Raw genomic sequence first — 16,175 nt, forward strand, 5'->3', positions numbered from 1 at the left:
CTTAATTTTACCTATTTATAAAATAATAGAGGAATTGGCTCAAATCCTCAATTAAATTTCATTAATTTGTCAAATATTAAATTTAAACCAATTTTAAATTTCTAAATAAAATCATCGTTTTCAAATATAGCATTATCGAAAATATTAAATGCCTCTAGTTTTGACTAACCCTTATGCGAACGTGACACTAGTAGAATAAGTATAAAGGTATGGAAGAATTTTTCGGGAGATTACATAACTTCTATTTAAAAAATGGTATGCTAATGGTTAATACTTCCTCCTATTCATCTTAAGTGTCCCATTTACTTTTGAGACACTATTTATTTATTACTCTTAAATTGCATTTTATTATTAATCTATAAGTTAAAACATAGTCATGTAGGATCTTATTTGATTCGTTTTGATGTAAAGATTATTAATATCAACTTTTTATAATTTTTAATTATATATAACTCGATATATTAAGGATTGAATAAGTGCAATGGATAGAGTGCATAAAATAAATATGACACTTAAGATGAATAGGAGGGAGTAAAAGAAAAGAGGGTGAAATGGGGTAGAAACAAGAAAGGTAAACATAACCTTACCTTCAAAAATCTTACAAAAAAGAGCATCTCTAAAGAAGAAAGGGAAAAAGATAATAAAGATGGCTTGAAGTTTATGTTCTTAAAGTATTGAAAAAGGGTGGTAATGGTATGGTATGAGTATGAGTTATGAGTCTTTTGTGTCATTTTGAGTTTTCCAATATAAATTTACATGCACTAATTAAGGTATTACTTATAGGCAACAATAAATGTAATTATAAAAATTATGTACTTATTAATTAAGAAAAATGAGGTTTAGCTAAAGGAAAGGAAAATTAAGAAAAATGAGCGGTACCTAGTGACATTAAGAAAGCACTACTTGGAAGACAACCCAAGCAATTGTGATGAATTTTCATTTTTTAAGTTTTAGTTTTACGTTTTTTTGTTTTTAGGGTGTGTTTATGTAATTTTACATTTTTTCTATTTTTTTTTCATTGGTGGAGTTGTCTACTTGTGCGCAAATTATTGCGCCATTTTCCACTAAAAGTGAATTTAATAGATGTTTTTTCGTTAAAAATTACGTTTGTTTCTTGAAATCTGTACATCTTCCCTTAAGTCATAATTTGATAATGATATTTAGTAATTGTTGAAAATATTTTACTACAAATTTTTTCCAACTTTAGGGAAACACAAACTTGAGAATTAAGATGTTGATGAGTTTAGATTATATAAAAGGCACGAGAAACTCTTTCCTTAAGGATTAATTTCCTTAAAGTTACGAACTAAGTCTTTCTTTATTCATATTTTATGGTTTCTATTTTTTCTCTATTTCAAAGTTGAACATAGTACTCCATCCGTTTTTTTAATGTTCTTTTCATTTAGAATATTTTATTTTGGAAAGAGAAATTTGATTAAGATTTTTAAGACATATATAGATGATAAAATATATCCATGTGAGATCTTGTTAGATTCGTCTTAAAATATACTTTTTTATTATATATTTTATATAATTTTTTATGATGCGTATTTAGAGATATTAAAACTCAAAGTTTCTTTTGAAAACTGTGCAAAAAGTAAATGGGAAAAACATTAAGAAACGGAGGGAGTAAAAGTTGAAAGGAGTCTCACTTGAAGAAACAATTTAAAAGATTCATAGTTGACTCAAAACGTGTCCATTATTGTTCACATACATATGAGTTGTTCTACATTGAAGAAAGAGAAAAAAATATATTACTTTATAAAATTAAAAAGTAAATTTGACTAGTATCAATTGATTTTAATAGTGAACCTCCTTTAGTTATTAAGTTGGTTACATCATTTCCTCTCTGTTTGAATCGTTCAAGCCCATTTCTTAAATTATAATGAGCTAAAATTTAACTTATTCTTAATCAACAAGCCATAATACATGAGGAAAGTCACACTTAATTCAATCCCATTGTTATTAACACATGTTTATAGTAGTAAACGGTGGTAATGTGAATGCTTTGTAGTATAGTTTATCATGAAATGTACTATGATATTCTAATGGTAATGAAAATTTAATCATAAAAAATAATTTTTTCACAATTTTCTATTACCATGCATCTATTACCATATTTTCATATGTAATGCATTTTTGTAAAGAATATGAGACGATTGAAATAGACAACTATGATCATTTAATTTGTCAATAGATTTTCCTACTAAAATTACAGTAATTTTTCATTACTATTTCCCACATTTATGGCCCGTTTGGTAACCGGTAGTAAATAGTGGAAATGGTAATGGAATGTTAGTGTAATTTTGATAAGATATCACTTGCTAAATTTAATGACTATAGTTATTCTCCTTCAACAAGCTCATTTTCTTTACAAAATTTATTCCAATGCATTAGCATTTGAACATATGGTATTATGTGATATTGAAAAACTGTGAACAAAAAAAACTTTTTTATGATAAAACTTTTATTATTACCATGATAATGACATGATACATATCATACAAATTTACACTACAAATTATTACGATTACCACGAATTAGTACATTAACCAAACCGACTGTTAGTACTTACCATGAAACAGGCTCTACAAGCTTTAGACATGGATTGTTCCACATAAAGAGTCATTATATTGGAGCTCATGTTTTTTTGTCATTTGTATTTGGAGTTTGATTATCTCAATTTTGGTGCAAATTATTATTTTATCATACACAACAGGAATTTTAGTCCATAACTAACTTCAGAATTCAGATTTCAGAGTTTTATTATATAAAAGTACTTGTATTGAGTGTTGAATTACTTGGGAATCTAGTAATGCTTAATTATTGCTAATGCCATGTTCTCTTTAATTAATTACTACTACTTCTCCAATACTCATATATAACAAACTAGTAATACTCATCAAACTATATATCAATAGTTAATTAAAAATCATTAAACAAAACGGATTGAAACAACTTATAAATAATAATAATAATAATAATAATAATAATAATAATAATAATAATATAATAATAATAATAATAATAATAATAATAATAATAATAATAATAATAATAATGATAATATATTTTTTCTAACTTATGTACCAAGTTACCAAGTGTATAGGTTTAAATAATAAATTTGGTAATTATTTTAAATTCAATAGAAGATATCTTTTAAAAAATAGCTGGTAAATATAATAATATTGTAGAGAATATTCTAAATGAAACTTCAAGCATTTATTAATTATATTTTCTAAAGCTATTACATGTTATTATGTTATAATAAACGTAATAATAAAATAATGATACTAAAGAGAGAAATAAAGTTTTTGGCAGTGTCCGTATCTTTTTAGTGCAAAGCCGTATTATGAATACACAATGTGCACATTTTGTTTTGTTGGTTTTTAATTTAGTATTCTTATTCAATATTCTTTCTTATTATAATTAAAAATGCCTTTTATTGTTGAAGTTGTTGGCTTTTCAATTTTCTGGGAGGAGCGGGATGGAGGCAGAGAAGTACGTGGGAAGACATGGGTGCGGTTCTATAGGAGTATTATCACCTCCTTTTATTTTCTGAGACATCGTCTTTTGTAAAAATGATTTTTAAAAGTCCAGTCAAATTTAATTTATATTAATTAAAAAACTGCTGTTGAGTTTAAAGTGCGTGTGTCAAGTGGAATTAAAAAGTCACATAATATATCACTACAATATAATTTGCTTTTAGTGGAATATATTTAGTGACATTTAATTTAAATATCGCTACTTCTAAATTTCTATCAGTATACAGAAGACTTAGTGACATTTATTAAACCTTTAACAGCATAATAAAAAATCACACTGAAACTTTTTGCGACATAGTTATTACTTATTAGTGACATTTCTCACAAAGACTATAGTAACAATTACATATGCCTCTAAAGAACAAATAAAGTGTTGCTAAATCATTTTATATTGAAACTTAAAATAAAAACCAATAATCTATACACTAAAAATATAAATCAGTGACATTTTTTTAATGCCACTAAATCCAGTGTCGCAAAAAGTTAAATTTGTTGTAGTGTATTTGGAGATATAACAACATTTATTTGGGTTATATAACATATTACATTTGGTGTTATACCAACATATATTTGAGTGTTATAACATATTTCATTTGGCGGACTTTCTACAAGAGACGGTCTTAAGTAAGAATTCGTGTTTTTCTTATTTTTGGATACAAGTCTTTTGCACGAGACAGTCTCATAAATAAACGTACATTATATATAAATTAAATAGGTAAATGTAAATGACACTTTCAGAAATCCGCACAAGGCAGGATTCGGGTGGAGGTATTTTTTTCTTGAAAGATGCGGACAAACCATACCTATTCCCCTCAAGAAGGGAGTAAAAAGGATGTGCGCTGTCAAGAAACCCATCAGCTAATACTGCGCCCAGTAAGGATCAAACCCCAAACATCTTGATCAACATGCAGATGTTCTATCCATTAAGCTACAAGCGTCTATGATATGAGAATATTAAGTATAAATTAAATATCTCATCTAATATATATTAAGTATGGGAATATAAACTTTTTGTTTAAAGTCATTTTATTAAGACAGTCTCCATAATGGCTCATTTTTTAAAACTCCAATTATTGTAACAACCTTATTAATCTATGCACATGTGGAAACAAATAACAATAATCTAACGGATGTTTCTAGACTTATTTTAGTACTCTCCTTGCTAGGATTGTAATTGAAGTAATACATATTGTACATATTAGATATAACGATGTTACCCAATCCTTAAATATCGCCGCCATCTTCTTCCTGATGAAATTACGAATTTATTCCTGGATTTTCAAAATTGTGATTTTGCCACTAGACTTAAAATTTCCTATGTATGCCACAATCTCACAAAATTTTTCTTATCACACTAAAAAAAACTTACAAAAGCAGATTTTTAGAGCAAAAACTAAGTTCAATCCGCAAATAATTAATCGAGATAATTTTTTTTCGAATCTAATTAATTAAAAAAAATTTTTTAAAAAAATAAGTGAAGTGAATCGCACAGATTTGGGCGATTGAACCGGGGTCCAATTGCCCAGATCTGTGCGATTCACTTCACTTTTTTTTTATAAATTGTTTTTCGTATCTTTTTGAATTATTATTATTATTTTTAATTATATTATTATTGTTATTATTATTATAATTACTGTTATTATTATTAATTTTATTATTATTATTATTATTGTTGTGATTGTTATTATTTTTATTATTAAATTTTTATTTTTGTTTTGATTATTAATTTATTATTCTAAATATGTTTGTTATAATAATAATAATAATAATAATAATAATAATAATTATTATTATTATTATTATTATTATTATTATTATTATTATTATTATTATTATTAACTTTTTTATATTCTTTTGAATATTATTTTTATTATTATTGTTGGTGATGTTGTTGTTGTTGTTGTTGTTATTGGTAATGTTATTAAATTTTTCTTTAATTTTAATTTTAATTATTGTTTTTGTTATTAGTGTTATGATTATTATTATTATTGTTTGTGTTATTATTGTTATGATTATTATTAATGTTATAATCCATGGGTGTTTTGAAGTACACAACCGCATTTGTTTAATACAAAATCACCCAATTCTAACATACGGTTATATTCAAGCCGCAGCTGCTCCAAGGCATATTTAGAAACGTGGCGATATAAAGGTCTAAAGAACTGCTGTCGCAGCGACCTTAATATAGAATTTATGGATTCCTGTAGCGCTTGTTGGATCCTGGCTTGCTGATTTGTAATCTGTGCGTGTGCCCTTTTAAACAAGGTATCGAATGAGCTATTACCGCTACCCAGGTAATATTTGAAAGACGAGTGCTGGCTTTCAACTTTGCTGGTAGTCTGGTTACCTATGTGCAAACAATCATTCGTCTACGCACGCACAAATTTCTCTCTAAGTAGAATTCATGTTCCTGCCAAATACCGAACGACCTTTTTGTTCCTAACCGATCAAGTATTCACGATCGCTTGCCATCTCTCTTCAAATTCGCCGATTGTAGAACTTTCAACCAAGGGGTTCCATCTACCTTTCCTGAATATTTGCCCTTGTTGATTTTTTTTTCCGCCACACAACTTGTCCACCATGTTCTCCACGTCGTTTGCAATATGTCAAATGCATAACAAATGCCGCACATCTACATTAAATACAACATTGAATGTAATTAAGACATATTAAATAGATAGAATGACAATAATTAATCAACGAAACCTTTTTACCTGGGAAGACGTCAGAATAGCTGTAGCTAAACCTTCGTCTCGATCGGTTACAATGACGCTAGGAGTCTGAGCTATGTCGAAAATATCTCTCAGTCCCTGCAACACCCAAGAATAAGACACAGCTGCCTCATCTCGCATCAAACAGAGCGCAACCAGGAAGTTGTGATTCGTTGGCGTCATTCCGATCACTTCACACAGTGGTCACTTTTGTTTGTTTGTTTTGTACGTTGTATCTATCAGCTGGAATACACGGACACTTCCCTGAACTGGCGTGTCCCGTGTCGGACACGGACACGCGAAAATCCGTGTCCGACACACCAAATGAAGTGTCCAATATTTTAATATTTTTTCGGACACGCGGACACGGCAAGGACACGGCAGGGACACGGCAAGGACACGAAAGGGACACGGCAAGCAGTCAAGGACACGTTTTTTTAAAAAAAACTATTTTCCTTTCTTTTCTTCTCCGTTACTTCCCATGCTTCTGATAGATATGGTCTTGATATTGATGAATTATTACCACATTTATTATCATTATTTTCAATTTTATCATCATTTTTTCCTAATTTTTGCAACCCATGAATGATTGAAACCAACCTTGAATCTCTATCTTCTTCAGAAAAAACAAAACCCAAATCCATAAACCCTTTAAGTTCTTCAAATTCAAGGTCAAATAAACTCTTACTTAATCCCTTCTTTTTTCTTCTTAATCTGTTGGTAATTTCTGGGTTTATTTCCTTTAATGGAGAAGAAATCAATTTTAATTTTATTTTTCTGGATTTTTTTTCTTTTCTGATTTTGAATAATCTTCAAAATCTTCTGATATTTTCACAGAAAAAAATGGTTTGCAGTTTTGATGTTAGAAGAACAAAATTTAGAGAAGAATAAGAATCACTTAATTTTGTGGGGAATTTGAGGTAATTTTTTCTAGAAAGGAAATTTTAGTATGAATTGTTGGCAAAGCTGGGATTTCTAAATTTGATGTGGGTATTTCTGAGAATTTTTTGGATTTGAATGATTTTGTCTGGAATAAATTAATAAAGATTGTAAAATTATCTTTAATTTGATATATTTATTATATTACCATTTTCGTGTCCCCGTGTCCGCTATTTTTAAGTTGGCGTTTTCCCGTACCCGTGTCGTGTTCGTGTCCGTGTCCGTGTCTGTTTTAGTGCAACCTAGTCTATCAGCACATCATACGGCCACGTACGTATCATTTGGATAGAGGTAGGATTTGCAACTAATAATCAGCTCAATTCCCCTTCGCTATCCAAGTCTGTCCAGACCACGTAATTAAGTTCTGTAGCCATATGAAGACAGTGTTGAAGGGGAGTCCTACCCTCCATCTCTTCTCTCCTTATTGCTTGCCTAATATTATATATCTGATTCATACTCATAAAAAAACTAGAAAACTTTTCTCTAATAGAATTCATATAAAGGCCGGTTGCATTCCGGTTGCACTAAGCTGTCGTATGTGCTCCCGAATGTCTACATTGATCCTATTCGCCCTTACATGACCAGCTCTGTACACTAAGAACGGGTGGTTATGTTTTCCTTTTTCACCAGCACACACCCTTACCGTCCAAGGTCTTTCTTCTGGGTTACAACTACTTGCTACAATCATAAATTCACATCTGCAACTTGTACTTTTAGAACCAGGTCGGACATTATTATCTAAATTATGTAAATCACCCATAATATCACCATAGCGGTGATATCTTAAATACACACTAACTCTAGAACGTCCTTCTTTTTTTTATAAGAAGCACGTGTAAATTGAAAACCAATTGTTATTGCTATTGCATCGGCCCAACTATGTAACTTATTTAAGGAAGCAAATTTCCTATCCGTAACAAAGCTATCGGAGTAATCTACGTTGTCTCCGAAGTTTTCAAATTCCTACAAATTTGAAATAAAAATACTATAAATTAATTACATTAATAATGAAAATATAAATAATAATAATAATAATAACAAAAATTAATAAAAATACTAATACTAAAAAAAATTAATAATAATAACAAAAATAATATTAATAATACTAATAAGAAGAAGAAGAATAAAAAAAATTACGAAAAATAAAATTAATAATAATAATAACAAATAAAAAAATAATAATGTAAATAAAAAAATAAAAAAATAAAAAAAAATTAAATCGCACAAAATTAGGCGACTAAACCATGGTTCAATCGCACAAAACTAGGCGACTGGACCATGGTTCAATCCATCAATTTTGTGTGACTTTTTTTTTAAAAAAAATTACAACGATTCAAATTGAAAAATTTACGTACCAGATCCGATTCAAAATCGCTTTCGTTAGCCATAGTTAATCAATTACAAGTAACAGCTTGTTTAAAACCGAACAACGTTTTTAGAGAGTTTTTAGAGAGATAGTACCGTGTATGAATTCGTACTTCATACAAGAACGCGTCTGAGAATTCAATATATATAGACAAATCTTCGAGATTAAAATGTTAATAGCGTTATTAAGTGTGATTTATATTTGTTAATTAAGTTTTAAGTCCAGTGACAATTTTTTAAACTTCAGGGGGCAGATTCGTAATTTCTAGGGGTGGCGATAAAATGAAAAGGGGTGGCGAAATTTAATGATAGCCATGATGTTAAATTAGTTTGTATTACAAATTTGCAATTGAGAATATCATTGATATTAATTTGTACTATTTATGTTCATATTATCCATAAGTATTGATAACGTAATTTTTAGTATCTTTTATTAATAGTAATTACTATAATATTGATTTATTAATTATTGCAATGTATCTTTTATATTATGCTCTTTTACTATAACGGCACCGTTTGATTATCAATACTAATTAGACGCAACGAGAATGATTTGTAGTGCAACATGTCATTTCTATGGTTATGAAAGTTTAATTAAAAATATTTGACCATTTTTTATTAACACCTAATATCATATTTTGAGATGGTAATGCATTGAAATAAATTTTGTAAAGAAAATGAGATTGTTGAAGAAAGATAAATATGACTATTAAATTTGTCAAAATTCAAGAGATATTCCTACTAAAATTATACTAACTTTTTATTATCATTTCCATTTCCCACCATTTAATATCGAAACTAGACGAGCCATAAATACCATATACTCTCATAAGTAATACAATCATGCTTCTCAACCATTCAACTCTCCCCACTTTAATGTATATAAATCTATAATGGCTAAGTTTCATTCGAATTTTTTGATAACTTATTTGACTTTTACTTGTTCAAGTCCTATGTGAATGAACTTACAAAAACAAAGACAACAAGGTAATTAAATTTGAGTTATTTAATATTTTATTTATTAGAAAAAATAAACTTATTCTATAGTGAGAAAAAAGTATGTTTGATCTATAAATAAGCAGTTAAAGACATTACTAACGAGTTACAAATACCTTTATTCTACAGCGATAAAAAACTATATTTTGAGTTCGGTGTTTCTTGTGAAGTTTTTATATATTTATTAATCTAATTTTAAAATCAAATTAAAATAGATTTTTATTTTAAGTTCGAGTAATATTCTCTTTATTTTCTTAATTTAATGACGTAAAGTACTTCATTTATGATTGTTGACAAATTTAATTTGATATTACACTATATTTTGTTATGTCATAATGTAAAGCATGGTTGATGGCAATCTAACAAAGAATGTAGATAATCGGATCAAATCAACCCATACTAAAGCATAAAGATTTAGATAAGGTAAATACCAAATAATGAAAATAGAGGAAGAGGTGATAAGAACTGATACGGAGATCCACCTATTGTTGATTGTTAACCCGTAATCTCAAATTTTTTAAAATTGTCTTGATTAACTGAAATCGAGTATGATTGACCCGACTTAAGATAATACACTCGAAACACATCTCAATGGATCCTATAGATATATATTAAATATTTGGATCGGTAATTGATTGGGATTAACTTAAAAAAGACTTAAATTTCATTTACATCCAACCTATTTTTACCCGAATCCGACTTTAACTTATTAGGTATTCCACAAAATGACTCAATATGACCTAAGACTCACAATAGACTCAACATAATTGATAATAATACCAAAACTAACCACACCTAGCATCAACCTTATTTGGCAAATGATATAACTTGAAATCTACATAATTTATAATCTCTTCAATTTAATATTTAACATATTCTCTATTAAATTGATCTAATATCAACGCACACTTTTATAACTATGAGTACATGACCTAAAATTAATTGAAGGCAATGTATTTTGAGCCTACTTTTAATATAGTGTCAACACAAACCTTTAATTACCTAATTCAAAGTTTACACAAACAAAAATGACTTGATTCTAAATAACTTGAATTCAAACTTTATTGATCGAATTTAACTCAAAATAAAATTGACTCATAAAAACGTTAAAAATGTTTATTAAGTCAATTGAATGGTTTTTTTCAATATATGAGATATTTAGATTTATCAAATGTTATTCAAATTTGTAAATATTATTTTATCTCTTTAAATTAGTATTTAAGAAGTAGAATTTTTAAGGATTGTGAATGTTTGGTGATAAATAAAAATAAAGAAAGATATTATATAATATGAATAAAATCAAAAGAAGAATTATAAGTTTATATAATATACTCTATATGAATAAAAATATAGCAAGTTCAATTTTAAATAAAAACATAATACAAAATAAAAGACATTAATTAGTTGTATATATATATATATGTTGCAATTTACTTTCTCTGTCTTTCCCTATTTTTTTCTTCATCCTCAATCAGCCTTTGTCCTGTGTCTCAAAGTCTCTCTTTTTCTCACTCTAAGTCAATATCTTTACCAAATCAATGGCTTCTACCATTGATGTTTTCTGATAAAAACCCTTCAATTTCAATCAGGGTTTTAAAAAAGTGTTTAAGTTTAATTAAATGGCCGACATTTTTGACCCTTCTGAATCTTCTTCCTCACCACTTCTATGTGATGAGAGTAAAGATTTATGCTTTGATGATCATGATATTGATGCTTCTGCTGTTGGGTTCATTCATGATGATAATGATCATCATCATCATTTTCATAAACCGTTGATTGATTTTCCTGAACAAAGTGATGAGCTTTTTACTTCCATTTTTGAGAGAGAAACTCAATATTTGCCTAAAGATGATTACTTTAAGAGATTAAGATGTGGGGATTTAGATTTGAGTGTTCGTCTTGAAGCTTTTGATTGGATTTTTAAGGTGCGTTTTGTATTTTTAGTAAGATTTTGGTAATTTTCATTGAATTAATAGTATTTTTTTATAAAAAAAAAAATTTGTTATTATTTTCTGGGTTTTTCTGAGCTTTTTGTTTGATAATATGCAGGCTCATTCTTTCTATAGCTTTGGACCATTAACTTTTTGCTTAGCTGTGAATTATTTGGACAGATTCTTATCAACAAGAGAATTACCAGTAAGTTCACTGAACCAAAAAAATTAAAGATTTCCCATTAATCTGTGTTTAATTGCTTGAATCTTATTGATCTGTTTTTGTTAATGCTAATTACAATTAATTGTTTAATTAGATTGGTAAAGCATGGGCTGTGCAATTACTATCTGTGGCCTGTTTGTCAATTGCAGCCAAAATAGAAGAAACTAGTGTTCCTCATTCAGTAGAATTTCAGGTTAGTCTTAATTTATGTCTCTTTACCTTATATTCTCGAGTCGGGTTTTACTGTCTGTAACCTCTTCTATTCATCGACTCGACCTTGATCGTAACTTCTTTGAATTTATGTTACTTAGACTCGGTATTTATGTCGGATACTAATACATGTTTAGCGTCGGATATATTTAAATATTTAATTTTTACGCCTAAAATAAAAGGGTCTAAGTGTCATACTAATATCTGAGCATAAAGGATCTCGAACACGGGTACGTGCAGCAAAATGAATAATCCGAATAATATAGCTATATATAAATAAACATAACTTCTACGAGCGAGATATGCTGATGTGATTGATGATTTGATTTAATGGCTAAATGGTTTTAGTATAATAATTGTGAAATTTGAGGTAAAAAAAATTGATGTATAATTAATAATAATGTTTGGTGGGATATTATGATGTGATGATGGCAGGTGGGGGATCCTAAATTTGTGTTTGAAGCCAAAACAATACAAAGAATGGAACTTTTGGTGTTGGACACTTTAAAATGGAAAATGAATGCTGTCACACCATGTTCCTTGTTAGATTATTCCCTCAAGAAATTGTGTGATGCTCATAATAATACCAGTTATCTCTCCTCCTCTAGTACTGTTTTCAAAAGATCAATGCAGCTCATCTCATGTACAATTAGAGGTACTTTTACATTTGATTTTGTATTTATGATGGTATTGGTTGGTACCTTTTTTTTGGTTGGTTTGATTCCATAAATTTTACTGTTCTATTCATTTAGAAATTAGGATTGATAAATAAGAGAGTCGTAGGCAAACGGTTGATAGTTGACACCTGGGAGGGATTTGACGTTGTGGGAGCAACTTATTATAGATTCAAAACAAGGAGCTGATTCAATCGACTGATTTACCAAATGCTTAACAAGTGAAAACAAGGAGCTGTTTTCAAAACACTGCCATTAGATGGTTATACCACCAAATCTGCTATTCGTATGGACCAGTGGCGGATTCAAGGAAAAAAAACAAGTGATGTCGATTTAAGTAAAACACACTTATTGGGTTTTGATCACTAGTCATATATGTGGAAGGCAATACATTACCCAACTCATCTAGGATATATTTACATACTTCCTCCGTTCTGAAATACTTACTACATGTGACACTATACAGTATACGTTCTTTTAAGCTTATTTTATATATTGCGGCTAATGTGAAAGAAAAAATATAGTTAAGTGGGATTTTGTCTAAATCGTCTAATCGCATACTTTCATAATATTAATTTTTTATAATTTTTTAATGTGTAAGTATAATTTTTGATTTTATTTTGACATCACGCTAGATCCGCCTCTGAATCATTTTCTATTTTTGGCAATTTCATATTAATTGCTACATTTCTATTTTTAGTAATAAAACAATCATATAAAAATATCTACTTGACTCCTAATTTATCCTACTTTATACCTTATTAACTTTTATATCTACTCTACTCCTATTTTTAGTATAAAAGTTATTTTCTTTTTTTTTTCTTTTCAATTTAGAATTAAAATGAAGGGTATATTGTCTGTGCCACCTTTTTTAATTTCTGTATCCATACAAATGCATCAATAAAAACAAAATAGATACAGTATCTAAATAAGTTTAAATTATCCAACAAACTATTTTTCAGATCACCGCAATGATCAAAAGGAGTTATATGATGGTTGTGAAATTAAATGCAGGGATTGACTTCTTGGAATTCAGGCCATCAGAAATTGCAGCTGCTGTAGCCATGTGTGTTACAGCTGAAATTCAAGCTGTGGATATTGACAAGGCCAGTTCTTGTTTCAGTTTTTTGGAGAAGGTAATCTCAATTTAATCATCTTTAATTATATTAGTGGATTAATTAATCCTCTTTTAATTACCATTATCTAATTTTGAAAGTTTAATCTATAATATGCAGGGTAGGGTTTTGAAATGTATGGAAATGATCAAGAATAACATAGTGAGTAATAGAATGGTGCCACAAAGCCCAAATGGGGTGTTGGAAGCAGGATGTTTTAGCTATAAAAGTGACGAATTAACATCATCTATTGTTTTTGGGTCATGTCTAAATTCTTCACAAATTACTACTACAAAAAATCCTACAAATAAAAGGAAAAAATTAGACTCCTAATCATCAATCAAATGAGTTTTTTTTTTTTTTTTTGATGACAAATTAAACTTTTATTTGTGTATTAGTTTTTGGTATGATCCCCTCAAAAAAATAAAAAAAAAAAAAAAAAGGTTTTGGTGTGAAAGAGAGCTATGGGGTGGTCCTTGTAGAAATGGGCCCACAATAGAAATAAAACATAGATATATAAAAAGTAGAGATAGATAGAAAGAAGAGTGGAGAACTAAGAAATTAGGGATGAAACTTAGTAATGAAAGGTAGAGGTTTCATGCAAGATGCATGATGATGATGATGATGATGATGATGATGATGATGATATTATGGGCTATTGATAATTATTTGTACTACGACAAACAAAATGTATCCACAACCAGCTGTTTTTGAGGATGAGGGGGTGGTGAATGCTTGAATTGTGATCTTATTCATGACTAGACACAATTTTATTTTTTAGAAATACAAATGTCCTTTTTTTTTTTTTTTTTTTTTTATAAATTTATTGTTGAAATCTTTTTGTATGAGGGAAAAGAACAAACAAAATTATGAAGTGGGTTTTAATTTTTTCAAAATTTTCATTTGGAAAAAAAAAATGACAAAAATAGTAAAGTATAAGTGGAAGTAGTGTCTTGTAGGTATATATAATTATAGGCAATAGTCATTGTAGTGAAATTTTACATGATCCACCTTTTCTCTCTTTATGTTTGATTGTATGTGGTGAACTTGGTAAAAATAAAAATATATCAAATGTAATCTTATCCACCTTTCAATAAATGTGGTTTGTTTTTTATTTAAGTTATCTTGTGCATATTTATTATTGGTTATTTTCTATATTCTTTTGCAATCATCGTAACATCAAACCTTGAAATCTAAAAATTTGCTATTTGATCATCCAATTTTATTAAGGGATATTACATAAGATAATAATAAGGATTTCAGTTTTGCTTATGATAGCATAAAAAATTACTCTATGATAGCATCAAGATTATATTTTTAATTGAGAATAATCGTATTTTATTTCAATTGAACATAATAAAATTTTTATCAACTTAATCAATATATATAAGTATCTTAGTTATATAATTTTATACGTAAGTTAAATCCTATCAGTTGATACATTTCAAGTATCCAAAGATATTATCCAAAGATATGATGATAATGGTAATGATAATGATAATCTCACTAAATTAACAACTAAATTAGAAAATATAAAGTGATGAATAATTAGTTAAATTAAGCCTAGGTTAATGAATTGTCATGTATAGTCAAATTAACATGTTTTACTACCATATCTAATAATCTCAAAAAACAATGGCATTAGTCAATGGTCGGATAACTGTTAAGACTCTACAATTGAAATTGTTACAGAATATCCCCAGATAGAGAGATTCAAAATTAGTTTTATTATTTACTGTTAAAAAATTTCAAAATTCATAAATTAGAGATGAATTGTAAATTTTTTCTAAACCAAATATACAAGTTCAATAAAAAAAAGACTTTTAGTTTTATTGAAAACTCAAGCACAAAACATATACTATGATTTTGAGATTAATTACCTTCTTTTTATTTCAATCTTTGAATTTATTTACAAGTTATCTTTTTTTTGTTCTTTGGTGAATTATTGTAAAAGAATGTAAAAAAATTACATTCTTTTATATTATTTTCGCTCCGTCCTACACGATATACTTTTAATTTTGTTCTTTTCTTTTGCTATAATTATTATTTTAGACGATTTTATTATATTTGTAATTTTGGTTGTGATTTTTACATTTATCTTCTAATCTTACATAAATATATCCTCCTTTAAATCGCATCGAATCCACAATAAACTAGCTTTCCTCTATTATAATAAAATTAAAGGGAGTGTCAGTAGAGGTGTTTAATCGAGTCATCGGATCAATTTTAAATCATGTGTTTAGGGTTAGTTCAAAAATAGTCTTACACCCATATTGATTTTTATATAAAGTCAGACTCAATTAAAAAATGGTGCAAATATAGAATGATGGGATAATTTTGAACAATTGTTTGTGGTAGTAATGGAAGAAATGTAGTATTAGAGCACTCTAAAATTGTGATAATGAGGACAAAGAGACTGGTCAAAATCTAAACTTGGCTGTGAAATGCTTTATCCAGAATGCACAG

The 16,175-nt window shown here is 28.2% G+C and overlaps 1 protein-coding gene across 1 annotated transcript; it reads left to right on the plus strand.

The window, feature by feature from the left end:
* Positions 1 to 10,989: 10,989 nt before the first annotated feature.
* Positions 10,990 to 14,825, plus strand: LOC130808830 (cyclin-D4-1-like). The gene is made up of 6 exons (XM_057674344.1): positions 10,990 to 11,481; positions 11,606 to 11,692; positions 11,805 to 11,903; positions 12,356 to 12,575; positions 13,609 to 13,730; positions 13,830 to 14,825. The coding sequence occupies exons 1-6, from the start codon at positions 11,176 to 11,178 to the stop codon at positions 14,040 to 14,042; spliced, it is 1,047 nt and encodes a 348-aa protein (XP_057530327.1). The 5' UTR covers positions 10,990 to 11,175; the 3' UTR covers positions 14,043 to 14,825.
* Positions 14,826 to 16,175: the final 1,350 nt, after the last annotated feature.

Source organism: Amaranthus tricolor, chromosome 3 (genome assembly GCF_026212465.1).
Source record: "Amaranthus tricolor cultivar Red isolate AtriRed21 chromosome 3, ASM2621246v1, whole genome shotgun sequence".
Classification (NCBI taxonomy): Eukaryota; Viridiplantae; Streptophyta; class Magnoliopsida; order Caryophyllales; family Amaranthaceae; genus Amaranthus; species Amaranthus tricolor.

Bases quoted from the DNA above. Each gene is read 5' to 3' on its own strand.
- LOC130808830 (XM_057674344.1), top strand. From the start codon at position 11,176: ATGGCCGACATTTTTGACCCTTCTGAATCTTCTTCCTCACCACTTCTA. The intron at 11,693-11,804 runs GTAAGTTCACTG...TTGTTTAATTAG, and splicing joins TATCAACAAGAGAATTACCA to ATTGGTAAAGCATGGGCTGT. The intron at 12,576-13,608 runs GTACTTTTACAT...AATTAAATGCAG, and splicing joins CATCTCATGTACAATTAGAG to GGATTGACTTCTTGGAATTC.